The sequence below is a fragment of the Jaculus jaculus genome, chromosome 6 (genome assembly GCF_020740685.1).
Source record: "Jaculus jaculus isolate mJacJac1 chromosome 6, mJacJac1.mat.Y.cur, whole genome shotgun sequence".
Classification (NCBI taxonomy): Eukaryota; Metazoa; Chordata; class Mammalia; order Rodentia; family Dipodidae; genus Jaculus; species Jaculus jaculus.
In genome coordinates, this window is record NC_059107.1 from 101,429,294 (window position 1) to 101,457,204 (window position 27,911).

At 45.0% G+C, this 27,911-nt stretch overlaps 1 protein-coding gene across 2 annotated transcripts in view; it reads left to right on the forward strand.

The window, feature by feature from the left end:
- Window positions 1–9,846: 9,846 nt before the first annotated feature.
- Window positions 9,847–27,911, forward strand: part of Os9 (OS9 endoplasmic reticulum lectin) — a 36,893-nt gene continuing 18,828 nt past the window's right edge. For both annotated transcript variants that reach the window (XM_004650503.2, XM_045152706.1), the window contains exons 1-5: window positions 9,847–9,999; window positions 10,353–10,529; window positions 12,243–12,306; window positions 14,867–14,943; window positions 15,168–15,266. In XM_004650503.2, coding sequence (XP_004650560.1) covers window positions 9,862–9,999; window positions 10,353–10,529; window positions 12,243–12,306; window positions 14,867–14,943; window positions 15,168–15,266 — 555 coding nt within the window. In that variant the 5' untranslated portion in view covers window positions 9,847–9,861. The remainder of the gene's footprint in view (window positions 10,000–10,352; window positions 10,530–12,242; window positions 12,307–14,866; window positions 14,944–15,167; window positions 15,267–27,911) is intronic.

Sequence of the window (27,911 nt, forward strand, 5' to 3'; positions counted from 1 at the left end):
TAAAGGTGTGCACCACCACACCAGGCTCACCAACTTTTTTTTTTTTTGTATATACAGGGTCTCTTTTTTGCTGCTTTTGTCGTTGGGAAGGCCAGGCTAGCTGGCCCATGAGGCAAGGGAATCTTATTACCTACATTGCCCTAGGTGTGTTGAGATTACGGAAGCCTGACAGACTTGTGGAGCAGCAGGCTTTAACCACTGCACCATCTCCCCAGCCCTGGAATTCTTTTTTCTTAACTTTTTAAATTGACAGATTCCAGAATGATAATCAATAAACCATGATTATTTCTTCCCAATCCCCACTTTCCTCCTCACAAATCCACCTCTGTCATAACCCCTCCCCTTCTCAATAAGGCTCTTTTAGTTTTATATCATCTTTTCCTCCTGTTAGGATGATTTTGTGCAGGTAGTGTCAGGCACTGTGAGGTCATGGATATCCAGGCCATTTTGTGTCTGGAGGAGCACGTTGTAAGGAGTCCTACCCTTCCTTTGGCTCTTACATTCTTTCCGCCACCTCTTCTGCAATGGACCCTGAGCCTTGGAAGGTGTGATAGAGATATTGCAGTGCTGAGCACTCTGGTCACTTCTTTCCAGCACCATGATGCCTCCTGAGTCATCCCAGGGTCACTGCCATCTGAAAAGAGAAGCTTCTCTAAAGAACAGCGAGAGTAGCCTTCATATATGGGCATAAGCATTAAGAAAAGTGCTTATAGGGCACTTGGGTGAGCATAATATATGCATTTAGCCAGACAACAGAGCACTAGAACTCTTAATCTGTGACCATAGTCCTTTCTCTTTTATTCCCTTATAAAGCATTTATTGAAGAAACCAGGACATATTTTTTCAGATTGCATCTTTGTAGTGTTATTTACCATATTTATCCATTTCTCATAGTTCCTGTAAACTGATAGCTATATTTAGAGGTTTTTTGTTTTTTTTTTTTTTCTTTTGGGAAGTGCCTTACATACCTCCTATTGTATTACATCAAGTACTGGCTGTTCCTTTCTTAATATTAAGCATTATCACAGTCACATGGTGTCAGCTGGACTTGCCCTTGAGCCTCTTATCCTCTGTTCTTTCTTTTTGTTTTTCGAGGTAAGGTCTCACTCTGGCCCTGGCTGACCTGGAATTCACATAATCTCAGGGTGGCCTTGAACTCACGGCGATCCTCCTACCTCTGCCTCCCAAGTGCTGGGATTAAAGGCGTGTGCCACCATACCCGGCTTATCCTATGTTCTTAAAAATATTTTTCTTGAGCTGAAGAGATAGCTTAGCAGTTAAGGTGTTTGCCTGTGAAGCCAAAGGACCCAGGTTCGATTCTCCAGGATCCAGATGCACAAGGGGTACATGTGTCTGGAGTTCGTTTGCAGTGGCTACAAGCCCTGGCATGTCCATTTTCTCCCTCTCCCTCCTTCTCTCTTCTCTGTATCTTGCTTGCTCTCTGCTTGCAAATAAATAAATAAAAATAATAAAAATATTTTTCTTTATTTCTTTGAGAGAGAGAGAGAGAAAGAGAATGGGTGCACCAGTTCCTCTTGCTACTACAAATGAACTCCAGACATATGGGCCACATTGTGCATCTGGCTTTTACATAAGTACTGGGGGATCAAACTGGGGATGGCAGTTTGTGCTGATCACTTCTATTTTGTTTGTTTGTTTTCCCCGAGGTAGCGTCTCACTCTAGCCCAGGCTGCCTCTTTCTCTCTCATAAATGAATGCATAAATAAATAAATAAATAAATGTGTTTTTAAAAGATGATTTCTTTTTCTACATTTCTTTTCATTTTTTCTTCTTGCCTTCCTTCCCTCTCTCTCCCTATTCCCTTTTTTAAAAATTATTTATTTGTACTTGTGTGTGTGTGTGTGTGTGTGTGTGTGTGTGTTGGCTTCTTGCCACTGCACACAAATGCCAGATGCTTGCATTACTTTTTTAAAAAATATTTTTTTAAAGGAACCCTTCTGCACTGCTGGTGGGAATGCAATCTGGTCCAGCCATTGTGGAAAACAGTGTGGAGGTTCCTAAAGCAGCTAGAGATTGATCTACCATATGACCCAGCTATAGCACTCCTAGGCATATATCCAAAGGACTCATCTCATTTCCTTAGAAGTACATGCTCAACCATGTTTATTGCTGCTCAATTTATAATAGCTGGGAAATGGAACCAGCCTAGATGTCCCTCAACAGATGAGTGGATAATGAAGATGTGGTACATTTATACAATGGAGTTCTACTCAGCGGTAAAGAAAAATGAAGTTATGAAATTTGTAGAAAAATGGATGGACCTGGAAAGTATTATACTAAGTCAGGTAACCCAGGCCCAGAAAGCCAAGCGCCACATGTTCTCCCTCATATGGGGATCCTAGCTACAGATGACTGGGCTTCTGTGTGAGAATGAAAATACTTAGTAGCAGAGGCCAGTAAGTTGAAAAGGAGACATAAAGGGTGGAGAAAGGAAGGGAGGAGGATACTTAATAGGTTGATATTGTATATATGTAATTACAATGATTGTAATGGGGAGGTAATATGATTGAGAATGGAATTTCAAACGGGAAAGTGTGGGGGTGGGGAGGGAGGGAATTACCATGGGATATATTTTATAATCATGGAAAATGTTAATAAAAATTAAAAAATATATATATATTTTTTTTTAATTTTTATTTGTCATTTTGAGAGAGAGAAAGAGGCAGATAGAGACAGAGGGGCAGATAGAGAGAGAGAATGGGCGTGCTAGGGCCTCCAGATGCATGTGCCACCTTATGCATCTGGCTTACCTGAGTCCTGAGGAATCGAACCTGGGTCCTTTGGCTTTACAGGCAAGTGCCTTAACCACTGAGCAATCTCTCTAACCCTTGCATGACTTTTTATGTCTGGCTTTATATGGATGGCTTAGAAATGGAACCCAGGCTAGCAGTTTTTGCAAGCAAGTGTCTTTACTTGCTGAATCAATGTGTACACTCTCTCTTTCTCCCCCCCCCCCACCTTCTTCCTTTTTGGCCCATGTGTCTAGAGTTTATTTTCAGTGGCAGGAGGCCCTGGCATGCACATTCATTCTTTCTCTCCCTCCCTCCTTCTTTTCCTCTCTCCCTCCCTCTCTCTTTCAAATAAATAAATAAAAATGCTTAAAAATAAAATAAGGGCTTGGAGAGATGGCTTAGCAGTTAAGGTGCTTGCCTGAGAAGACTAAGGCCCCAGGTTCAATTCCCCAGTACCCTAGTAAGGCAGATGCACAAGGTGGTACATGTGTCTGGAGTTTGTTTGCAGTGGCTGGAGGCCTTGGCATGCCCATTCTATCTACCTCTTCCTCTCTCTCTCTCAAATAAACAAATGAATAAAAATATAAAAATATTTAAGCCAGGTGTGGTGACACATGCCTTTAATCCCAGCACTCTGGAGGCAAAGGCAGGAGGATGGCCATGAGTTCGAGGCCATCCTGAGACTACATAGTTAATTCCAGGTCAGCCTAAACTAGAGTGAGACCCTACCTCAACCCCCTCCCAAATAATAAATAAATAAATAAAATACAAATATTTAAAATAAAGTAAAACTACTATATGACCAGTCTTGGGCATATACCCAAAGGAATTTCATATCTTTCTACCAAGGTCATGTTCATTGCTGCCCTATTCACAGTAGCTAGCAAATGGAATCAGCCTAGATGTCTGGATGTCTGCTGACTGATGCATAGATAATGAAATGTGGTACTTAAACACAATGGAATTTTATTCAGCTGTAAAAAAAAAAAAAAGAAAAGAAAATATGGGAACTGGGAAGATGGCTCAGAGGCTTAAGGTGCTTTCTTACAAAGCCTGATGGCCGGGGATCCCAAGTGAGCCACACACAAGAAGTGGCACAAGCATCTGGTGCTAGTTTTTAGCAGCAGAAGGCCCTGGCACAGCTACGCGTGCACGCGCGCGCGCACACACACACACACACACCACCTGCAAATAAAAACTTTAAAATGAATTTATAAAATTTTCAGGAAAATGAATGGAACTGGAAAATATACTGAGGGAGGTAACTTGGGCTCAGGCAGATACTGTATATTCTCTCTCGTATGCCAATCCTAGCTTTGAATTTTAGATTTGTGTGTCTAAATTGGAGTGAGTGTCTGAAGAGGCCACAAAGCATGAAAGGGACCATGGTGAGAGGGATCCTTTAAGGTAGAGGGGATAGTAAAACACATGTAATATGAAAGTAGAGGCATGGGATACTGAAGATGAAAAGTTTTTTTTTTTAATTAAAATTTTTTATTAACATTTTCCATGATTATAAAATATATCCCATGGTAATTCCCTCCCTCCCCACCCCCACACTTTCCCATTTGAAATTCCATTCTCCATCATATTACCTCCCCATTACAATCATTGTAATTACATATATACAATTTTTATCAACCTATCAAGTATCCTCCTCCCTTCCTTTCTCTACCCTTTATGTCTCCTTTTTACCTTACTGGCCTCTGCTACTAAGTATTTTCATTCCCATGCAGAAGCCCAGTCATCTGTAGCTAGAATCCACATATGAGAGAGAACATGTGGCGCTTGGCTTTCTGGGCCTGGGTTACCTGACTTAGTATAATACTTTCCAGGTCCATCCATTTTTCTGCAAATTTCATAACTTCATTTTTCTTTACCGCTGAGTAGAACTCCATTGTATAAATGTGCCACATCTTCATTATCCACTCATCTGTTGAGGGACATCTAGGCTGGTTCCATTTCCCAGCTATTATAAATTGAGCAGCAATAAACATGGTTGAGCACCTACTTCTAAGGAAATGAGATTAGTCCTTTGGATATATGCCTAACAGTGCTATAGCTGGGTCATATGGTAGATCAATATTTAGCTGTTTTAGGAACCTCCACACTGTTTTCCACAATGGCTGGACCAGATTGCATTCCCACCAGCGGTGTAGAAGGGTTCCTTTTAAGATGAAAAGTTTTTAAGTGGTGTTGGGGTTAGGGATTGGGTTAACCAAAACTAAAGAAATATGAAAAAGCCATATGGAAACTCATTACTTTGTAAACTAATTAAAAACATAATTAAAGGCTGATAAGATTGCTCAGTGGTTAATGGTGATTGCTTTTTATTTTTTTAATTTTTAAAAAATATTTTATTTTTATTTATTTATTTACTTGACAGAGAAAGAGGGAGAGAGTGCACATGAGAAAGAGAGAGAGGAAGAGATAATGGGTGTACCAGGGCCTCCAGCCACTGCATATGGACTCTAGATGTGTGCGCTCCCTTGTGCATGGTGGCACACACCTTGAATCCCAGCACTTGGGAGGCAAATGTAGGATTGCCATGAATTCAAGGCCACCCTGAGACTACATAGTGAATTCCAGGAGAGCCTGAGCTACAATGAAACCCTACCTTGAAAAAATCAAAAAAATAAGGCCGGGTGTGGTGGTGCATGCCTTTAATCCCAGCACTTGGGAGGCAGAGGTAGGAGGATCACCGAGAGTTCAAGGCCACCATGAGACTACATAGTGAATTCCAGGTCAGCCTGAGCCAGAGTGAGACCCTACCTCAAAAAACCAAAAAAATAAAAATAAAAAGCATATGTATATATATACATACATATATATTATTGCCAGGCATAGTGGCTCACACCTTTAACCCCAGTGCTCGGGAGGCCGAGGTAGGAGGATAGCAGTGAGCTTGAAGACTGTCTGAGACTATATAGTGACTTTCAGGTCAGTCTGGGCTAGAGTGAGACCCTCCCTCAAAAAAAAAAAAAAGAGTTTTTATTTATTTACTTATTTATTTTTGGTTTTTCCAGGTAGGGTCTCACTGTAGCCCAGGCTGACCTGGAATTCACTATGAAGTCTCAGGGTGGCATCGAACTCACAGCAATCCTCCTACCTCTGCCTCCTGAGTGCTGGGATTAAAGGTGTGCACCATGCACGGATTTTTTTTTTAAGAGATCACTAAAGGGCTGGAGAGATGACTAAGTGGTTAAAGCACTTGCCTGCAAAGCCTAATGACCCAGGTTCGATCCCCCAGGACCCACAGAAAGCCAGATGCACAAAGTGGCTCATGTATCTGGAGTTCATTTGCAGTGGCTGGAGGCCCTGGTGCAACCATTCATAGTATCTCTCATCTTGCAAATAAATAAAATAAAATAAAGATCATTAAAAAAGAGAGAGACCTCTGACAAGAATATCCTTGTTGTTGTTTTCTTGGGCAGTGCCATTCTCGGGAGGGTTTGCGCAGGGATGCTGCCGCGCATGTTTACTGTTGTTTAGGAGTCAGTACTGTCATGTGTGCTGAACCACTTACCACTTGTGCTTGCTTTCCAGCCCCCAAAATACTACAGCTTTTGTCTCATTTCCCTTTTTCTGTTCTTAAGTTTCTGCCTTACAGTCTCGAAAAAATAAAACAGGTACTTTCCCCCAAACTCCCCAGACCCCTGTACATCATGTTTAAAGGAAAACCCCTTTATTACCTCTCTTCCTTTCTGGCCTTCTTGGCTCCTTCCCTTCTTTCCTTCTTTCTTTTTTTCTTTTTTCTTGATAAGATTTTACTATGTATAATTTTGATATTGCAAACATGGTCAAACACCCATGACTAGAAGGGTCATAGGTCCTGGTGGGAAAGCTACTATTGTTGTTTTCTGAATGGATATATTATTTAAATGCCTTCTAAATATTTATGTTTATACTCATAGATTAGTACAGCATTCAGCCTTGACTGGGGAAGCTCCCCCCCATTTATTTATTTTTTTTTAAATATTTTTTTGTCTTTTTTTTTTTTTTTTTCTTTTTTCTTTTTGGTTTTTTTCGGTTTTTCGAGGTAGGGTCTCACTCTGGTCCAGGCTGACCTGGAATTAACTCTGTAGTCTCAGGGTGGCCTTGAACTCATGGCGCTCCTCCTACCTCTGCCTCCCGAGTGCTGGGATTAAAGGCGTGCGCCACCACGCCCGGCGTCATTTTTATTTCTTTATTTGAGAGTGACAGAGAGAGAGGGAGAGAAAGAGACAGATAGAAAGGGAATGGGCGCGCCAGGGCTTCCAGCCACTGCAAATGAACTCCAGATGCGTGCGCCCCCTTGTGCATCTGGCTAACGTGGGTCCTGGGGAATCGAGCCTCGAACCGGGGTACTTAGGCTTCACAGGCAAGTGCTTAACCGCTAAGCCATCTCTCCAGCCCAATATATTTATTTTTATTAGAGACAGAGAGGACAGAAACAGAGAGAGAGGGAGAGAGAGAGAGAATGGGAGTGCCAAGGCCTCTAGCCACTGCAAACAAACTCCAGATACATGTGCATCTGGCTTATGTGGGAGATGGAGAATCAAACCTGGGTCATTAGATTTTGCAGGCAAGTGCCTTAACCACTAAGCCATCTCTCCAGCACCCCCTTTTTATTTTTACAGTAGATAGCAGTTAGTGCAGACTATCAGCTGATCAATGTTCTGTGAATAACTGACTGATGAATGTTCAGCCCTGAGATGAGATGTCTATGTCTACCTTTCCATGGCTGATCTGTCTTTGTGCCATAGCCTGCAATTATAGGCATGCACCTCTATGCTTGATCCTGATTACTATCTTGGGCTGTGTGTGTTATGCACATGTGCATGCAGTTGTGCATGCTCTGTGTGCACCCATGCAGAGGTCAGAGGAGGACATCCGGTGTCGTCCTTTGTCACTCTTCTGCTTTATTTCTCCTTGAGATGGGCCTCTCACTGAACCTGGCGCTCTGTTTTTCAGTTAAACTGTCTGACCAGGGAGCCTGGGTTTACAGTGCAGGCAGCTAGCCTGGGTTTTTGCATAGGTGCTGAGGATGGAATTCAGGTCCTCATACTTGTATACCAACGTCCCCTTGGCTCTCCAATACATGTTTAGGATTATTTATTTATAGGGAGAATGGACAAAACCAGGGCCTCCTGCCATCTCAAACAAACTCTAGATGCATGTGCCACTTTGTGCATCTGGCTTTATGTGGGTCCTGGAGAACTGCTCCAAGGCCACAGGCTTTGCAAGCAACCGCCTTTAACCACGGAGCCATCTTCTGGGCCCAGTATATTTTTTGGAGACAAGGTCTCATGTGTCTCAGACTGGAGCTTGAACTCATAGCTACCCATGACAGGTGTAGGCCACCAGTGCTCCTTTTATGCCATGCTGGGGATTGAACCCACCGCTGTAGTACATGGCAGCCAAGCACTCTACCAACTGAACCATATCCTCTGCCTGTCCCCCTTTTTGCTATTTTTTTCCTTATTTGGGGGGGCACTGGGGAGAGCGAGAGAGTGAGGTCTCCAGGGACTTCAGCCTCTGGAAATGAACTCCATATGTGTGCACCCCCTTGTGGCACATGTGCAACATTGCATGCTTGCGTCATTGCATCTGGCTATGTGGGACCTGGAGGTTAGAACATGAGGTCTTAGGCTTTGCAGGCAAGCACCTTAACTGCCAAGCCATCTCTCCAGCCCCTTTTTGGTATTTTATATATATATATATATATAATTATATATATATATATAATTTTATTTTATTTTATTTATTTATTTATTTATTTTTTTTACGGAGAGAGAGAGAGAGCGAGCGAGGAGAAAGAATGGGCGCACCAGGGCCTTCTCCTGCCATTACAACAAACTCCACGTGCATGCACCACTTTGTGCATCTGGCTTTACATGGGTACTGGGGAATCGAATCCAGGCTATGAGGCTTTGTAATCAAGCACCTTTAACTGCTGAGCCCTCTCTCCAGTCCCCCCCTCCTTTGTTTTCAGTATTTGTGAGAAGGGTCTCATGTAGCCCAGACTGGCCCTACTATGTAGAGATGACCTTGAACTCCTCATCCTCCTGCCTCTGCCTCCTAAGTGCTGCGATTACAGGTATATACAACCACGCCTGGGTCATTAAGATAATAAATATTGGACAACTTCAAGAATGTGGTAGAGCCCGGTGTGGTGGTACACGCCTTTAATCCCAGTACTTGGTAAGCAGAGGTAGGAGGGTCGCTGTGAGTTCGAGGTCACCCTGAGCCTCATAGTAAATTCCAGGTCAGCCTGAGCTAGAGTGAGACCCTACCTCGAAAAAAAGCAAAGGGTTGGGGGGAGAATATGGTAGCAAGGCTTTGACAAATTATCTGATTGACATAAAATAGTAAGCAGCATGTATATATGAAAAGAGGTAAAATTCTGTGCAATAATTGTTTTAGAAAAAGCATGAAGTAGAAGTCGGGCATGGTGGGCAACACCTTTAATGCCAGCACTTGGGAGGCAGAGGTAGGAGAACCGCTGTGAGTTCGAGACCACCCTGAGCCTAAAGAGTGCATTCCAGCTCAGCGTGGGCTACAGCAAGACCTTACCTCAAAACAAACAAACAAAAATGTATGAAGTAATTTCCAGGGATACCCTACACACCCACTCATCCGTCTTAATACCCCACCCGACAGCCACCTTATTCATTCCAAGAAAATTCAAGAGGGGCTGAGGAGATAGATGGTTCGGTGGTTAAAGACGCTTGCTTAGCCTGAAGGCCTCAGTTCCCCAGCCACCTACATAAAGCTGATGAGCCTTCGCTGGCACACGGGCACACACATTTAAAAAGAACTGCATGAAGACGTTATCAGCCGAGCTACGCAGGACAACAGGGAGGACAGAGCGCGTCGCCCACGCCCCCGGAGCGGGGGACGAGGGGCGGGGCCGAGTCTCGTTGGTGATTGGCTATATCTTGGGCCAATCGGGCAGCGGTGGGTCCGCCTCCCCGGAGGCTTTGGAGCCACGTTTGCAAATGGGACTAGGAAACGTAAGAGGGGCAGAACGAGTGGCCAATGAGATCTCGCGGCGTCAGTGGGCGGCTGAGGCCACTGCCAGGTTTAGGGCGGAAGGACCGTCCCAGGCTAAGACTGGGGACGAAAGATGGCGGCGGGAGCGCTGCTTCTGGGGCTCCTGTTCCCCGCCTGCCTGGCCAGCGCCGTCGGGAGCCTGAACTTGGAGGAGCTGAGCGAGATGCGCTATGGCATCCAGATCCTGCCGCTGCCTGTCCTGGGAGGGCAGGTGAGGAGGCGTAGACGAGGCAGGGTCCTGGGCCGAGGGGGACAGGGAGACGAGCACCGGCCCCCGGGGAGTGGGGAGCGGGAGGTCGAGGGAGTGGCGCCGGAGCAGGCGGGCTTCTTCCCGAGGCCCCCGCGAGTCACGGGTGCACCTGTTCCCCGCCGACCGGCACGGGGAGGGGTGGGCCTTCCCCGTGACAGCACCCGGACTCCGCCCGGTGGACAGGTGACAGTGCCCTCTCCCCCACCCACCGAAGACAGCCGGAGGACTTGCGTCTCTTTCCGTCGTCGACTGGGCTTTCCCCTTCTCGTTCTTTCTGGTCTCAGCCTCTGCTGCCTCCCTGTCCCCCTCCCCAGAGCCCGGCTTCCGACGTGGTGATCGTCTCCTCCAAGTACAAGCAGCGCTACGAGTGTCGCCTACCAGCTGGAGCCATTCACTTCCAGCGTGAAAGGGAGGAGGAGTCACCTGCTTACCAAGGGCCTGGTATCCCTGAGTTGTTGAACCCCATGAGCGATGCTCCCTGCCTGCTGAAGGTGAAAAGGACCTGGGATGGGTAAAAATGAGGTCTTGGAAATGAGTACTCTGAGAACTAGAGTGCTGGGAATGGGGGAGTTAAGGACACATGTCAGAATAGCTGTATTTTACTGGCAGGAAAAAAGCAAAGACTCCTGTAACCACTGATGACATTTTGCCGTATATAGGGACAGTAGGATTGAAGATCTCAAAATAGATTAAACCAAGATTGAGGTGCCCGAAGAAGGTCAGTGTGTGATTAAGAAGGGCTAGCCTTTCCTTAGAGATGTCTGCCTGGTTAGGCTGGAGAATTGGCTTAGCGGTTAAGGCGCTTGCCTGCAAAGCCAAAGGACCCAGGTTAAATTCCCCAAGACCCATGCAAGCCAGATGCACAAGGGGGCGCATGCATCTGGAGTTCGTTTGCAGTAGCTGGAGGTCCTGGCGCACCCATTCTCTCTCTCTCTACCTGCCCATTTCTGTATCTCTTTCTCTCTCAAATAAATAAATAAAAATAAAAATAAAGAGGTGTCTGCCTGGTAGAGTCACCATTTTCTCCCTTTCTCTCTCCTCTGCTATCCTACTTCATTATCTTAAATCATTAACTATACCTGTTTGTTTTATTTTATTTTTAAAATATTTTATTTATTTATTTATGAAAGAGAGAGAATGGGTGTGCCAAGGCCACTAGCCACTGTAAACAAGCTCCAGACATGCGCCCCCTTGTGCATCTGGCTTATGTGGGTATTGGGGCATGGAATCTGGGTCCTTAGGCTTTACAGGCAAGTGCCTTAACAGCTAAGCCATCTTTCCAGCCCAGTTTGTTTTATGTTTGAATCCCAGCACCAGGTCTGCAAAGACAGAGAATGTATCTTGTTCAAAGCTGTACCCCCATTGGCTAGAATAGTACAAAGACTGCTGAATAAGCACAATTAATATTTGATTTGGGGTCAGTTCTTCTTCCTTCATCTAAGTGCTTTAAAAATTTCATAATTTCAAGCCGGGCATGGTGGCGCACACCTTTAATCCCAGCACTCGGGAGGCAGAGGTAGGAGGATCACCGTGAGTTCAAGGCCACCCTGAGACTACATAGTGAATTCCAGGTCAGCCTGGACTAGAGTGAAACCCTATTTAAAAAAAAAAAAAAAGAATTTCATAATTTCTAGTCTTTATGAAGGGCAAAGAAAGACTTCTTAAAAATCAGTAAAAAGTAAGGAACAACCAGGTGTGGTGGCACACGCCTTTAATCTCAGAACTTGGGAGGTAGAGGTGTGAGAGTCACCGTAATTTGGAGGCCAGCCTGGGACTACAGAGTGAGATCCAGGTCAGCCTGAGATAGAGTAGGACCGTACTGTGGAACCCCCCTACAAAAAAATAGTAAAGAATGAAAAGACCACAGTATGGTGACTCATTCCTGTTATCCAAAATTTAGGAAGCTAGGCAAGAGGCAGTTTGAGGCCACCTTGGCCTGCCAAGCAAGACCCTATCTCACCTCCCCGCCAAACAAAGAAAGGCCACAAGTGGCCAATAGTTAAGACTTTAGACGTATGTCTCCAGCCATGAAAAGAAAGGAACTGTCCCTTCTCATTGAGAGGCTAGAGAATTGAGTGTGGAAGCAGAGGAAGGTGGAGAAGAGATGACGGTTTATATATATTTATGTTGGAGCTAGGACATCCTGGCTCTTAAAGAAGGATTTTGTACTCTGTCTCCCTGACTGTTCACTTTTCAATTGTCAGACCAAGGACTGGTGGACATACGAATTCTGTTATGGACGGCACATCCAGCAGTACCATATGGAAGGTGACTCACTCCTACATTTCCCCTAAGCCCTCAGCATCCTATCATGGAAGATGACCTCCCTCCCTTATATCCTTCCCTTCTAGCCCTGTTAAAAAAGAAAAAAAGAGTACGGCCTACAAAGATGATTCATTTTTTTAAGTGCCTCATGAACCTGAGGGCCTGAGTTTGATCCCCATACTCATGTAACATGCTGGGCATTCTGACGTGTGCTTGTAGCCTGAGCACTCAGGAGGGAGAGAGAGCGGATCTCTGGGACTGGCTGACCAGTTAGTCTAGTTAGTTGGTGAGCACCAGGCCAGTGAGAGTCCCTGTTTCTGGGGCTCTTAATTACTTCTTCCTTCCTTTCTTCTTTCAAGTAGGATCTTGCTCTAGCCCAGGCTGATCTGAATTCACTAGTGGTCTCAGGCTGGCCTCAAACTCATAGCAATCCTCCCAAGTGCTGGGACTAAAGGTGTGCATCACCTCACCTGGCTAGAGAGGTGTTTATTTATTTTGTTTTTCTTGTTCTTTCCTTTTCTTTTTGTCTGTGGCTCTTAAAAATCTTTCTGCTCCTCTTCCAAAATGTTTCCTGAGAGCCTGGGCAGGCTTGTTAGTAGTCTGACTTAGTACTGAGCTTTCTGTACCCTCTGAATTTCTGCTTTGATGAGCTTTGATTGATCAGTGTCTGCCACCATCTCCCTGAAGATGGTTGTCAGGTAGCAGTGCCATGTTACCAATTCCTCTGCAGTTGCTCCCACATAGACATGAGACATCTTACAATAGTCAGCTATCTTTTCTTGTATTGATGGATCTTGGGTCTCCCTTGTTTTCTCTGCTGTCTATAAAATAAAATAGATTCTCCAACCAAGATTGAGAGCAGCTTGGATTAAAGGAGATAAACATAGTTATTTGAGACACTTAAAAAAATATATTTATTTATTTGGGCGAGAGAGAGAGAGATAGAGAATGGACTTGCCAGGGCTTCCAGCCGTTGCAAACGAACTCCAGATGCATGCACCACCTCGTGTATGTGGCTTACATGGGTCCTAGGGATTCGAATCTGGGTCCTTTGGCTTTTACTGGCAAATGCCTTAGCCACTAGGCCATCTCTCTAGCCCCTTGAAGAGCTTTTGATGTCTGTGGCTACTCTTCTTATCCAAAGAGCAGTGTGTGCTTATCTCTGCAGTATGTGAGCTTCTTATCTATGGGTTTCTGACTTGGTTCCCAGTATCACGTCCGAGTTCTGTCCTCAGCCAGAGAGTTAGTTACATGCAAAGGCCGTGGGCCACTATCGCACAGATGTGTGCTTCTGGCCTGGCTGGTTGATGTCATAGTTTGCAGGATTCCCTGCTTTGGCTGTTGGTGACTGTTGTCCTCTAGCAGCTCCCGTAGCACTTTCAGCACTGTGAGGCCTAGCCAGGAGGGAACCAGCTTCCCTCTCAGGTCCAGCACAGGAGCGGCCCTGTTTCAAACAGGTGGACAGCATACCCGAGAAACACCACCTCAGGTTATCTTTTGTCCTCCACATGCCTAAGCACACATGTCTACTCACATGCATGTTTGCCCACATGTAACACACACATGCACAAAAAATAAATCAGTACTTATGTGCCCACATATAACACACATATGCTCAAAAAAATAAGTTAGTACTCACATACGTATGTGCTCACACATACACACACAAAAAAAAAAATCAGTATTTGTTTGTTTATGTGTATGTAAGTGTGTGCGTATGTGTGTGTGGTGTGCACATGTGTATGTGCCTTGCAGGGCCCCAGGCGCTCTTCTGTGGTGAAGGATGCTACCTATGGTAGCTGGAACAGAACACTGGATTGTCCTACCCCATCACTCTTCTGCCTATTCTTTTGTTGTTGTTGTTAGTTTTAAATTTTAATTTTATTTATTTATTTGAGTGAGAGCTAGAAAGAGGCAGATAAGCCAGGCTTGGTGGTGCACATCTTTCATCCCAGCACTTGGGAGGCAGAGGTAGGAGGATCACCATGAGTTTGAGGCCACCCTGAGACTACATAGTGAATTCCAGGTCAGCCTGGGCCAGAGTGAGACCCTACTTCCAAAAACAAAACAAAACAAAAAAGGCAGATAGAGAATGGGCAGGCTAAGGTCTTCAGCCACTGTAAATGAATTCTAAACGCATGTGCCACCTTGTGCATCTTGCTTATGCAGGTCCTAGGGAATCGAACCTGTGTCCTTTGGCTTCACAGGAAATGCTTTGACCACTAAGCCATCTCTCCAATCCTCTTCTGCCCATTCTTGTTTGAGCCAGAGTCTTGCTGGTTGGTACTGAAGCCTGCTACTTCTCTTGAGTCTAGGCAGTTTCCTGGTCTCTGCTTCCCTTTGTGGACTGGGGTTATAGGCACACATGGCCATGCCCAGCTGTTTACATGGATTCTGGAGGTTTGAACTTGGCCAGTCCCAGGTCTCCTCAGGCCCTTATGCTTGTGCATGGAAGCACACTTAACACTTAACCGTTGAGCCATCTCTCCAGCCCAATAAATATGTTTTGTTTTGTTTTGTTTTGAAGAGAGAATAATGTGCTTTGCTGTGGTTTCCCTTGCAGATTCAGAGATCAAGGGTGACATCCTCTATCTGGGCTACTACCAATCGGCTTTCGACTGGGATGATGAAACAGCCAAGGTGGAAGTAGTGTGGGCTTGGGAGGGAGATGGGCTGGGTGCAGACTAAGAGCCCAGACAAGAGGGGAGGGTCAGGGTTAGCTGGTATGTTCCTTGGGGTTTGGTGACCATCTTGGATTCTAGATTCCCATTGTGTTAGATACTTGTGGGGGCATGGTGCTTTTTTTTTTTTTCACCTAGCTTGTTTTCTCATACCCCTTCCACCCTGCCTGATGCCTTCTCCAGGCCTCCAAGCAGCACCGCATGAAACGCTACCACAGCCAAACCTACGGCAATGGGTCCAAGTGTGACCTCAATGGGAGACCTCGGGAAGCTGAGGTTCGGGTAAGTCTTTTAAGAGAAGGAAGTTGACCCACCCAGAATAACAACCCACATTAAAAGGGACAGGAGCAGGTTGTATATTTTAATCAGGAGAATCTCTCCCAGGCCTGGGATTTAGTTTCAGGCTCATTTCCAGCTGCCAGCTAAATGTGACTGCCTAGACTTTCAGAAGTACTTCAACTCAGCATTTCCCATAGACTACCTTCTCTCCCCTTGCCCAGCCACACTTAATAGTCTCTGCAGTATTTTTTTTCTGTCACCTAAGCTTTAAATGTTAGTGCCAGTATTTTACTCTTCTTTCTTCACATTATTCCTCCGTGCTTCATTCACTGACTTGATAGCCCCAGGGCTCACTGGATAGCCCAGACTGACCTTGAACTCATGAGCCTCCTGCCTGGTCCTCAGCGCTCACTGGCTAGCCAGTCCCACCTGCATGGTGAGTTCCAAGCCAGTGAGAAACCCTATCTCAAACAAAGTAGACACACCTGCACAGTGACACCCAAGGTTGTCCTTTGCTCTCCACACACATGCATATGTACGTCTGTACCTACGCGAGTGCGCGCGACACACACACACACACACACACACACACACACACACACACACCCTGTCTTTAGTTGGGCGTGGTTGGGAGGCTGAGATGAAAAGACAGTGAGCTCAAGGGCAGCCTGAACTGTATAGCCAGAAGCTATCTTAACAAAACAAAAGTTTTGTTTTGTTATTGGTACCTTAAGTTCTCATTTGTGTCACCACTGCTAGCCGTGTAGTCGTGCTCCTTATGTCCCGGCTTATAGCCAAGTGGAAGCAGTGGGTAGTCAGGCCAGCTGGCACACGTGAGGAAGGTTCCCCAGTGGACACAGACCTCCATGGAGACCAGCACTAGCTCTCTAAAGATCAAGTCACTTGTGCACTACTAAGTGTTGAGTCCCCAGGCCCCTGGGTTGGAAAGACTCCTTGAACATTGATTGCAATGCTGGCTATGATCTGTAGCATAAGTACTGCCATAATATCCAAATCAAGGGGGCTTGGGGGTATGAGCTTGCTCTTCTATATCATAAGCACGTGATGTCACTTCTGTGCCCAGTCCTGGGAACCCTGTAGTGATTCCGTTTTACACAAAGGGTAGGATCCAGAGACTTTAGCACTGACCAGGATGGTAGCAGTGGACATGGTGGGAAATGGTCACATTTTATAAAAATTACTAATTGATTTTTGGCAGTTTACATAATAATGTATTATTTTTAGAGCAGGGCGTGGTGGCACATGCCCTTAATCCCAGCACTTGGGAGGCAGAGGTAGGAGGATCACTGTGAGTCCAAGGCCACCCAGAGACTACATAGTGAATTCCAGGTCAACCTGAGCTAGAGTGAGACCCTACCTCAAAAACAAACAAACAAGCAAACAAAAAGTATTATTTTTGAAGCAAGCCCAACAGACTGGCCTTCCCCCCCCACACACACACACCACCACCACCAAGATAGGGTCTTGCTCTAGCCTAGGCTGACCTGGAATTCTCAGAGTAGCCTCAAACTCATGCAGTCCTTCTACTTCTGCCTCCCAAGTGCTGGGATTAAAGACGTGTACCACCACGTCTGGCTTCTAACCTCCCCCCCCCCCTTTTTTTAATGCAAGAAAGTGAGAGTGAGTGAGAAAGAGAGAATTGGTGCACCAGGGCCTCCAGCCACTATAATCAAACTCCAGACAGGTGGGCCACCTTGTGCACATGTGCGACTGGCTTAAGTGGGATCTGAAGAGTCAAACATGAGTCCTTAGCTTTGCAGGCAAGTGCCTTAACCGCTAAGCCATCTCTCCAGCCCAATATGTATTTTATAAATTTTATTTTTACTTATCTATTTGAGAGAGAATGAGTGCACCAGGGGCTCCAGCCACTGCAAACAAACTCCAGATGCATGTACCACCTTGTGCATCTGGGTTACATGGGTGCTGAGAAATTGAACCTAGAACCTTTGGCTTTGCAGGCAAGTGCCTTAACTGCCAAGCCATCCCTCCAGCCCCTCCAATAATGTATTTTTTAATAATGGATTTCGTTATGACATTTTAATCTTTATTCATTTATTTGTATGTGTGTGAGAGAGAGAGTTTGGGCATACTAGGGCCTCTTTGCCGCTAGATACAAACTCCAGATACATGTGCCACTTTGTGTATCTTACTTTACATGGGTACTGGTATTGAACCCAGATCGATAGGCTTTGCAAACAAGCACGTTTCACCACTGAGCCATCTCCCCATTATGGCACATTCATACATTTATGGTTGTATTCACATACATCTTGTTGTGGATATATTTTGAAGTAAGAGTCATTAAGACTTGTGTTGAATATGCGGCAGTGTTGCAGTCAGGTTCGAATTGCTGGTAGAAATCCTCCAACCAGGAGCAGCTTGTGGGAAAAAGAGGTTTATTTTGGCTTACAGGCTCAAGGGGGAAGCTCCATGATAGCAGGGGAAAATGATAGCATGAGCAGAGGGTGGACATCACCTCCTGGCCAACATAAGGTGGGCAATAGTAACAGGAGAGTGTGCCAAACACTGGCAAGGGGAAACTGGCTATAACACCCATAAGCCCGCCCCCAACAATACACTCCCTCCAGGAGACATTAATTCCCAAATGTCCATCAGCTGGGAACCTAGCATTCAGAACACCTAAGTTTATGGGGGACACCTGAATCAAACCACCACATCCCATCCCAGGCCCCCATAAACTGATAGCCATACATGATATAAAATGCAGTGCCTTCTGTCCAACTTTAAAAGTCCCATAGTTTTTATCAATCTCAATGATGTTCAAACATTCCTATAGTCCAGGATCTTTTAACTGAGCCATCATACCAAAAAATCTCAAAATCCCATAATGGCACAGAATAAACATTCACACGGCAAAAGATGGCATTGGGCAAAGCAAAGAAACATTCAGCCAATGCAAGATTTAAAACAATCAGTGCAAACATCAAATGCTATAGCTTCAAGTTCAACAACTCTAGCCAGTGACAAATCTCCGAGTCCGATAATTCTAACCAGCAACCAGTCTCTGGAGTCCCAGGCCTGCCCCTCCAGCTAGCTGGAAAACTTCACTGGGGCTGGCAGCTTTCCTTAGCAGCCATCTCATGGTCCCGGCATCTCCACTGGGTCTCCACTGCAAGCCACGGTTCATCCTCATGGCCCCATGGGGTCTCCATGCAGGCAACCAGCAAACCTGCTTCACACTGCCCATGGCCATTTCCAAAACACAAGACCATGTTGCAAACTCAATGACCCTCTCTTTCCTGCATTTCTTGTACTCCACAATACCAGCTAGGGTGCCAGTTTGTTAATCCGGGGGTAATAAAGCAGACTTTGAAGAACAGGATATTCCTTGAGCACTCAGACCCCTCCAAAAGAGTCTACATTCTTCCTGTTGCCCCAGTGCAGGTCAGCTAGCCCAATTTGAAAGGTTGTAATCTCTCATACAATTTGCAGGTGAATGGACAGCAATTTAGGCCCAAAGATTTCTTTTTTTTTCTGTGCCATATCCCTCTGCTCACACCAGTTCATTTCTATGCAAAGCAACCCTGCACAGCTTCTCAGGACCCAGGCATAAGAGCAAGCTTCGCACACAAACTGCTAGCCCAGGCCAAGCAAAGCTCTTTCTCACCCTCATAAGCCAAACCTCTCAGTCCATAGTTCTTACTGCATTAAGGTCTTTCAACTCTGTCCAAGACGGCCCATCAAGCTGTACTTACAGCACTGCAAGGGCATCTCTTAGGTCAAGGTTTCAAATCCTTCCACATTCCTCTTGAAAATCAACTCTAAAAGTCCAAAGCCACACAGTCAGGTGTCTAGCAGCAACCCCACTCTTGGTACCACTTTACTATTGGAGTCAGGTTCACATTGCTATAAGAAATCACCCAACCAAGATCATCTTGTGGGAAAAAGAGATTTATTTCGGCTTACAGGCTTGAGAGGAAGCTCCACGATGGCAGGAGAAAACAGTGCCATCAGCAGAGAGTGGACATCACCCCCTGGCCAACATAAGATGGACAATAGCAACAGGAGAGTGTGTCAAACACTGGCAAGGGGAAACTGGCTATACCATCCATTAGCCCACTCCCAACAATACACCACCTCCAGAGGGCGTTAATTCTCAAACCTCCATCAGCTGGGAACCTAGCATTCAGAACACCTAGGTTTATGGGGGACACCTGATCAAACCACCACAGGCAGAGTTAAGATGACTCCAAGGGTTTTTAGCTTTAACTGTTGTAAATGATAGGATTGTCAGTTACTAAAGTATGAAAGCAGGTTCTGAGAAGGAAATTAGGTTGGTTTTGGACATATGAAGGTCAGGGTGCCTGTTAGACATTTCAGTGGGGATTTTCAGTTGGCAGTTAGTTCTGTAATTCTGGAATTAAGGACATGATCTAGGCTGGAGATAAAAATACTCATTGTGTTTCTGTTACAGTAGCTTTCTTTCTGTCCTTTGAACCAGTGGGTCTCATTGTTCCCTCCGCCTGGGACAGTCTTCCACAGATATTTGAATGGCTGCTGCTTCCCTCTTTTTCAGCTTATATGCGAATGATACTTTTTTGTTCTTTTGAGGTAGGGTCTTGCTATAGCCCAGGCTGTCCCTGATCTGGAATTCACTGTGTAGTTTCAGGTGGCCTCGAACTCACGGTGACCCTTCTTTCTTCCTCTGCTTCCTGCGTACTGGGAGTAAAGTTGTATACCACTATGACTGGCACAACTGACTTCTACAGAGAGGTCTGACACACACACACTCTTCCACTCTCACCCTGGTAAGCGTGTATAGTGTTTAATGTGCTTCGAAGCATGTATTCTTAGCCAGCCATGGTAATCCCAGCATTTGAGAGGCTGAGGCAGGAGGATCACCATGAGTTTGAGGTTAGTCTCATTTCCACAGTTGAGAGCTTTAGGCCAGTCTGGGTTACATGAAGCTCAGTCTCAAAAGAGAAACAAGGGCTGGGAAGATCGCCCAGCAATTCAGCGCATCTGTGCAGGCCTGCTGACCTGGGTTCAGATCGCCAGAATCGTGTAGAAGGTGGGTGCAAGTAGAGTGTGCATCGGTAACCCCAGAGTACCCATGGCAGTGGGAGGCAGATCAGGAGAATCCAGAAGCTCGCTGGTCAGTTAGTCTGACATAAGCAGCAGCAAACAAGAGAGATCCTCTCTCAAACAAGGTGGGAGGTGCAGACCAGCACCCCAGTGTTGGCCTCTGACTTCCACATGCTCATTGTGGCACACACATACACACAAAGTTAAATAAATAAAAGTACTCTTGGGAGCTGGGAAGGTGGCTCAGCGACTAGAGGTGTTTGCTTATAAGGACAGTTTATAATCTGGCCCAGGTTTAATTCCCAGGCCACCCAGGTAAACTGGATACAAGTGTCTAATGTAGCATCAAGAGGCCCTGGTGTACACACACACACACACACACACACACACACACACACACAGAGTAAAATAAAAATACTCAAAAAAATATCAAAAGTAGGGCTGGAGAGATGGCTCAGCAGTTAAAGGTTGCAAAGCCTAACAGCACAGGTGCAACTTCCCAGTGCCTACATAAAACCAGATGTGCAAAGTGGCACATACGTTTAGAGATCATTTGCAGTGACAGGAGAGCCTGGCATTCACAGCCCTTCTCTTCCCCTTTTCTTTCTTCCTCCTCCCTCCCCCAAAATAAAATAAATATAAATAAAATAAAAAGTAGCTGGGTTTGATGGTTTATGCCTTTGATCCCAGCACTTGGGAGGCCAAGGTAGGAGGAGCATTGTGACTTTGAGGCCAACCTGAGCTACAGAGTGAGTTCTGAGTTAGCCTGGGCCAGAGTGGTGAAACCCTGACAAAAAAAAAAAAAAAAGGAAAAAGAACTAGAAAGGAAAGAAAAAACATGTATTATTACCTGAAATTATCTTAAGTTTAATATCTGCCTCTCCTACCACAAGATAACCTCCAGGAAGGGAGGGACAATATTTGCCTGGTTCTTGCTGTGTCCTTAGTTCTTAGAATGGTGCCTGGTGCCAAGTAAGTGCCCAGTTATTTACTGAATGTATGGAATGAATGATAAGCCAGTTCAAATTCCACCTTCCTTGACTTAGATATTTAATAGAGTTTCTTTAATGCTCTCTACAGACACCCACATGTGTACTCACAGGCCACCATGTAACATGTAGCATCTGTTATCACAGTCATTTCATTGTGCTCATATGTTCCTTGACAGTGTGTACTTTTAGTAGTTCAAAAGTTGACAGCAGAGGCACACCTTCCTCCAGTCTGTTGAACACATGCTCTGTCTCCTGGGGATAGAGGGTGATGGTGCCCCTCACCCTGAGACAGGTGTTCTCTGAACAAACCGCACAGCAAGCAGGACCAGCAATGCCAGGTGACATGCACAGGGGACCACAAAGGAGGCGCTGAGAGGAGGGCTAAGAGAAGGCCTGGAAGGAAAGTGACCTTTGAACTGATGGACAGAGGGTGGAAAGTTAACCTGGCAGGACTAGAGAGGAGGGAGGGAGGGAGAGAAGAGGGCCAGGCAAGCAGAAGAGTCAGTGAGTACAGAAAAAAGACCTGGGGCAAGTGTCAAGGAACAACACATGTTCGTAGGGCCTGAGGGGTCCATTCTAGGAAGGAGGTGTGGGGGATGAGTGAGGAGCTTGTGAGGGGACAGGTGACAGCTTGTGAGAGGCTCCATGTCTGTGTTGAGTTTGGACACCCATGAGACAGTTAAGGAGATACTGTAAACAAAACAACAGATTCCCTTTTGGTTTTGGAGGCTCACTCTGACTGGAGGAGAGCCAGTGACTGAGCAGTCAGTTAGGTGAGACAGTAATCCAGGTGATGGGGGTTAAAGTGTAATTTTCTTGAGAGAGATTTAGAGTGAAGGATGAACTGAAAAGAGAGAGAGGTCAAGACAGATTTTTTGGGTAGATGGTGATTCCTGCTACAGACATAGGTGTGGTGACAGGAAGAGATGTGTGGTGAAGGAAAATGGAGAGTTTGGTTTTGATTATCATCCTTCTATGTGACTGTCAGGTATCCAAGCAGATAGTAGGAGCTCAAGGCAGGTGGAGTGAAGCCTTGTCATCTCTGGTGGTAGGATAAAATCCTTTAAAGGAACAGAATGCCATTAAGAAAATGCAGCAGGGTGGGGGAGATGGCTTAGTGGTTAAGGTGCTTGCCTGTGAAGCCTAAGGACCCAGGTTCCATTCCCCAGTACCCACGTAAGCCAGATGCACAAGGGGATACATGCATCTGGAGTTTGTTTGTAGTGGATGGATGCTCTGGTGTGCCCATTCTCTCTCGCTGACTGCCTGCCCCCCTCACTTTCTCTCTCAAAATGGATAAATATAAAAGAATTTTTTTTTAATGCAACAAGGCTGGAGAGATGGCTCAGTGAGCAAAGTGCTTGCTGTGTAAGCTTGAGGACCAGAGTTCCATCCCCAGAACCCATGTAAAAGCCAGGTGTAGGTAGTACATGCATCTGGAGTTCCTTTGCAGTGGCTGGAGTGCCCATTCCATTTGTGTGTGTGTGTCTCTCTCTCTGCCTCTTTCTGTCTCTGTTACTCTCAATAAATAAGTAAAAATAAACAAAAAAAAAATTAAAAAGCCAGTCAGTGTGGCAGTGTGTACCTGTGATCCCAGCACCAAGGAGGCAAAAACAAGAGGGTCTGTAGGGCGTGCTAGCTAGGTAGTCTAGTTGAGTTGGTGAACTGCAGGGTTACTGTGAGATCCTGTCTCAATCAATGAGGTAGAGGGTCACCAAGGAAGATACCTGTCATCAACTTCTGACCTCCACATGCACATGCACACGTGCAAATATGTGCCAACACATGAACATACACATGCACACCACACGCACCCCAAAAAATAAAATTAGAGCCTAGCATGGTGGTGCACACCTTTAATCCCAACACTCGGGAGGCAGAGGTATGAAAATCACCGTGTGTTCGAGGCCAACCTGAGACTACTAGTGAATTCCAGGTCAGCCTGAGCTAGAGTGAGACCCTACCTCAAAAAATAAAAAAATTAAAAAAAAAGAGGAGGGGCTGGAGAGATGCCTCAGCAGCTAAGGCACTTGCCTGCAAAGCCTAAGGACACAGGTTTGATTCCCCAGTATCCATGTAAGCCAGATGTACAAGGTGGCTCATGCTTCTAGAGTTTGTATGCAGTAGCTAGAGACCCTGGCACACCCATTCTTTCTATATATCTGCCCCTTTCTATCTCTCTCTCAAAACAAATAAGTAGATAAAATTTTTTAAAAATTTAAAAAGAGGAGGACTGGAGAGAGAGCTCAGTGGTTAAAGCACTTGTTTGCAAAGCTTGAGGGCCTGGGTTTGATTCCCCATATCCACGTAAAGCCAGATGCACAAAGCAGAGCATGCATCTGGACTTTGTCTGTAGTGGCAGGAAGCCCTGGTGTGCTTGCAAATAAATAAGAATTATTTTTTAGCCAGGCATGGTGGCACATGCCTTTAATCCTAGCACTCAGGAGGCAGAGGTAAGAGGATTGCCATGAGTTCAAGGCCAGCCTGAGGCTACATAGTGAATTCCAGGTCAGCCTGGGCTAGAGTGAGACCCTACCTTGAAAAACAAAAACAAAATCAGCAGCCTCAGCCGAGGATGGTGGCACATACTTTCAATCTCAGACCTTCCCCTCTGGAGGCAGAGGTAGGAGGATTGCTATGAGTTCAGGTGGATATGGTGCCTCACTTGGGAGGCTGAAGCAAGAGGATTGCCATGCTCCGGAGTGAGACCCTATCTCAACAAACAATAAAAAAACAGTTGTTTCCACGAAGTTTGATAACACTGATTAGCAATATGGAATTAAATGAATTTTTGGATCCCTAGTTTAGGGCTTTATTATTCTAGCAGTATCTGTTTTTTTTTTCCCCCCTTAATTATGATGTGTTTCAAGTTTACAAAAAGTAATATCATAGAGACCCACAAATCTACTAACAAGTATTTTCCTAGGTTTGCTTCATATCTGGGTTATTTATTTATTTATTTGGAAGCAGAGACAGGTAAACACAGAGAGAGAGATATGAGAGAAATGGGCTCACCCAGGCCTCTAGCCACTGCAAACTCCAGATGCACGTACCACTTTGTGTATGAGGCTTTGCATGGGTACTGAGGAATTGAACTTTGGTCATTAGGTTTCACACACAAGCATTTTAACCTCTGAGCCATCTCTCCAGCCCCCTGTTTATTTGTTTTTAATCACTTTTAAAATTTTATTTATTTATTTGACAGAGAGAAAGAGGGAGACAGAGAGAATGGGAGTGCCAGGGCCTCCAGCCACTGCAAATGAACTCCAGATGCATGTGCCCCCTAGTGCATCTGGCTAATGTGGGTCTTGGGGAATTGAACCCGGGTCCTTTGTCTTTGCAGGCAAATGCCTTAACTGCTAAGTCTCCCTCCAGCCCTTGTTTGTTTTTTGGTAGGGCCCTACTGTAACTCAGGTTGACCTAGAATTCACCCTGTAGTCCCAGACCTTGACTCAGCCACCCAGTCTAGGATTAAAGGTGTATGTCATCACACCCCATGTGGCGTGTGTGTGTTGTTTTGGGCTTTGTGTTGTTTCTGCAAATTTTGCTTTTTCGAATAGGGTATCCTATAGTCCAGGTTGGTCTAAACTTTAATATGTAGCTGAGGCTGGCCTTTAACTCCTAATCTTCTTGCCTCTATATTCTAAGAGCTGGGATTACTGATGTGCACTACCACAACCAGCTGTATATATTGTTTTGTGCTATAAAATTAAACACCTGGCTGAGAGTGTAGCTCAGTGGTAGAATAGTTACCTAGAATGTACATGGCCGTCTTTGAGTTCCATCCTTAACACCACAAAAATAATGGTAGAAGTAGCCAAGTGTTGTGCGGCATGCCTGTAAACGTAGCACTTAGGAGACTGAGGCAGTGAGGAGGGGTGGATTGTGAGTTGCTTTACATAGCAAGAGCCTGTCCAAAAAAAAAAAAAAAGCCAAAGACTAGAGAGATGGCTTAATGGTTAAGCCTGTGATACCCAAGAACCCTTTTTATTTTTTGGCTGACATGGAATTCACTATGTAGTTTCAGTCTGGTCTTGAACTCACGGCAATCCACCTACCTCTGCTTCCCAAGTGCTGGGATTAAAGGTGTGAGCAACCAGGCCCTGCTAGCCTAAGAATTTCTGTTTGAATCCTCCTGATCCTAAGCATAGCCAGACACGTGTGACGCAAGCATGTCATGTCACGCATGCCCAGAAGGGGGCACACACGTCTAGAGTTTGTTCACAGCGGCTGAAAGGCTCTGGCCCTCTCTCTCTCACTCACTCTCTCTATTTTAAGAAAAAAAAAAGCCGATGTGGTGGCGCACGCCTTTAATCCCAGCACTTGGTATGCAGAGGTAGGAGGATCAGTGTGAGTTCAAGGCCAGCCTAAACTACAGAGTTAGTTCCAGGTCAGCCTGGTCTAGAGACCCTACCTCATAAAAAACAACAACAATAAATAAGAAGAAGAGCTGGAGAGATAGCTCAGTGGTCAAAGGCACTTGCTTGAAAAGCTTGTTAGTCTGAGTTCAATTCCCTAATACCCATGTACAGCCAGACACACCAAGAGGCTCTAGCGTGCCCATTCTTCTCCTCTCTCACTGTCACAAATAAATAAAAATGTTAAAAAAAAAAAAACAACTATCAAGTCAAATAATTACACCTCAGTGGAATTGCCTTGCTAATGCTTTTGCCATTTAATGCTTTGTGGAATCTAGCTTGGTGGCCATGAGAGCGTGTGGGTCTTGTGTGCCAACCCTGTAATGTTCCTTTACCCAAGTGTGGCAGTGCAGGGTTTATTGTGAATATGTAGGTTCTCCAGGGAAATACTGAGAAGCAGTATGCTGAGTTGTAGGAATGAATATTTTATTAGTAAATTGGCACCACTGTCTATTTATTTGATGTCTTCTTTTGGACATACAGATGTTCATCTCTTTTTATTAGTATTGTTTTCATTTTTAAAAATTTTTTTCATTTTTAAAAATTTATTTATTTATTGAGAGAAAGAGGCAGAGTGAGAGAGAGAGAAAGAGAATGGGCACACCAGGGCCTACAGCCAATGCAAACGAACTCCAGATGCATGTGCCACCTTGTGCATCTGGCTTACGTACGTCCTGAGGAATAGAACTGAGGTCCTTTGGCTTTGCAGGCAAGCGCCTTAACTGTTAAACCATCTCTCCAGCCCCTATTAGTATTTTTAATTATGGGAAAGTATATACAATATAAAAGTTACCATTTTTTTAATTTAAAAAAAAATTTTTTTTTGGTTTTTCGAGATAGGGTCTTGCTCTAGCCCAAGCTGACCTGGAATTCACTGTAGCCTCAGGCTGGCCTCAAACTCATGGTGATCCTCCTCCCCGGCCTCCTGAATGCTGAAAGGTTACCATTCTAATCGTTGGTTGTATGGTTCAGTGATGTTAAGTATAGTCACAAGGTTCTGTAGCCCTTATCATTATTTCCATAACCCTTTCATCATTCCCAATAGAAATGCTGTACTCATTAAACAATTCCCTATTTTCCCCTCCCTCCACCCTCATTCTTCTTTTGACTTTATGTGCCAGTGCCTCATGTCAGTGGAATTATAAAACATTTGGTTTTGGGGTACTTAGTGTATTTTTTTAACCATATAGCATGTATCAGAGATTTATTACTTGTATGACTTAATAATCTTCCATTGTGCAGATGTCCTGTTTTGTCTATCTATCCACCTGTTGATGTGTGTACACTTGTTTGTTACAGCCTTTCAACTGTTCTGAATAATGTTGCATCCGTTTGAGTCTGGCTTCAGTTCTTCAGTGTTTACACCTAGGAGTGGAATATGGTCTGTGGTAATTCTGTTCAGCTTCTTAGGATATGCTGGACTGTTTTCCATAATAGCTGCATCAATTAACATTCCTACCAGAAATTTCCAATTTAATTTTCTTTTGTTCATTTTTGTTTTGTTTTGTTCCATATCTATATTTAGGAGAGGTAGAGAGAGAGAATTTTCATATCAGGACCTCTAGCCACTGCAAACAAACTCCAGATGCATTTGCTACCTTGTGCATCTGGTTTTACATGGGTACTAGGGAATCAAACCTGGGTCCTTTGGCTTTGCAGGCAAGTGCCTTAACAACTAAGCCATCTCTTCAGTGCCCTAGTGTTTTGTTTTGTTTTGTTTTTGAGACAATCTCACTCTATAGCCCAGACTTGCCTTGAACTCATGGCAGTACTCCTGCCTCAACATCTAAAATGCTGGGATTATAAACATGAGGCGTCATGCCTTGTGCCCTTCTTTCTTTTTTCTTTTAAGATTCTGGGAATCTAACCCAGGGCCTTGCTCATGCTAGGCAAGTGCTCTACTACTGCGCTATAGCTCCTAATATTGTGTGTGCGTGTGTGTGTGTGTCTGTCTGTCTGTCTGTCTAGGCCAGGGTCTCTTGCTGCTTCAAACACCAGATGCTTGTGCCACTTTTTGCATCTGGCTTATACGTGTATGTTAGGGAATTGAACCAGGCTGTGTAAGCAAGTGCCTTTAAGTATTCAACCATTTCCCCAGCCCCTAATAATTATTTCCTTTATAGCTTGTATATCTTGTGTTTTCTAATCCTTTCCTACCCATCTGTTTTTTA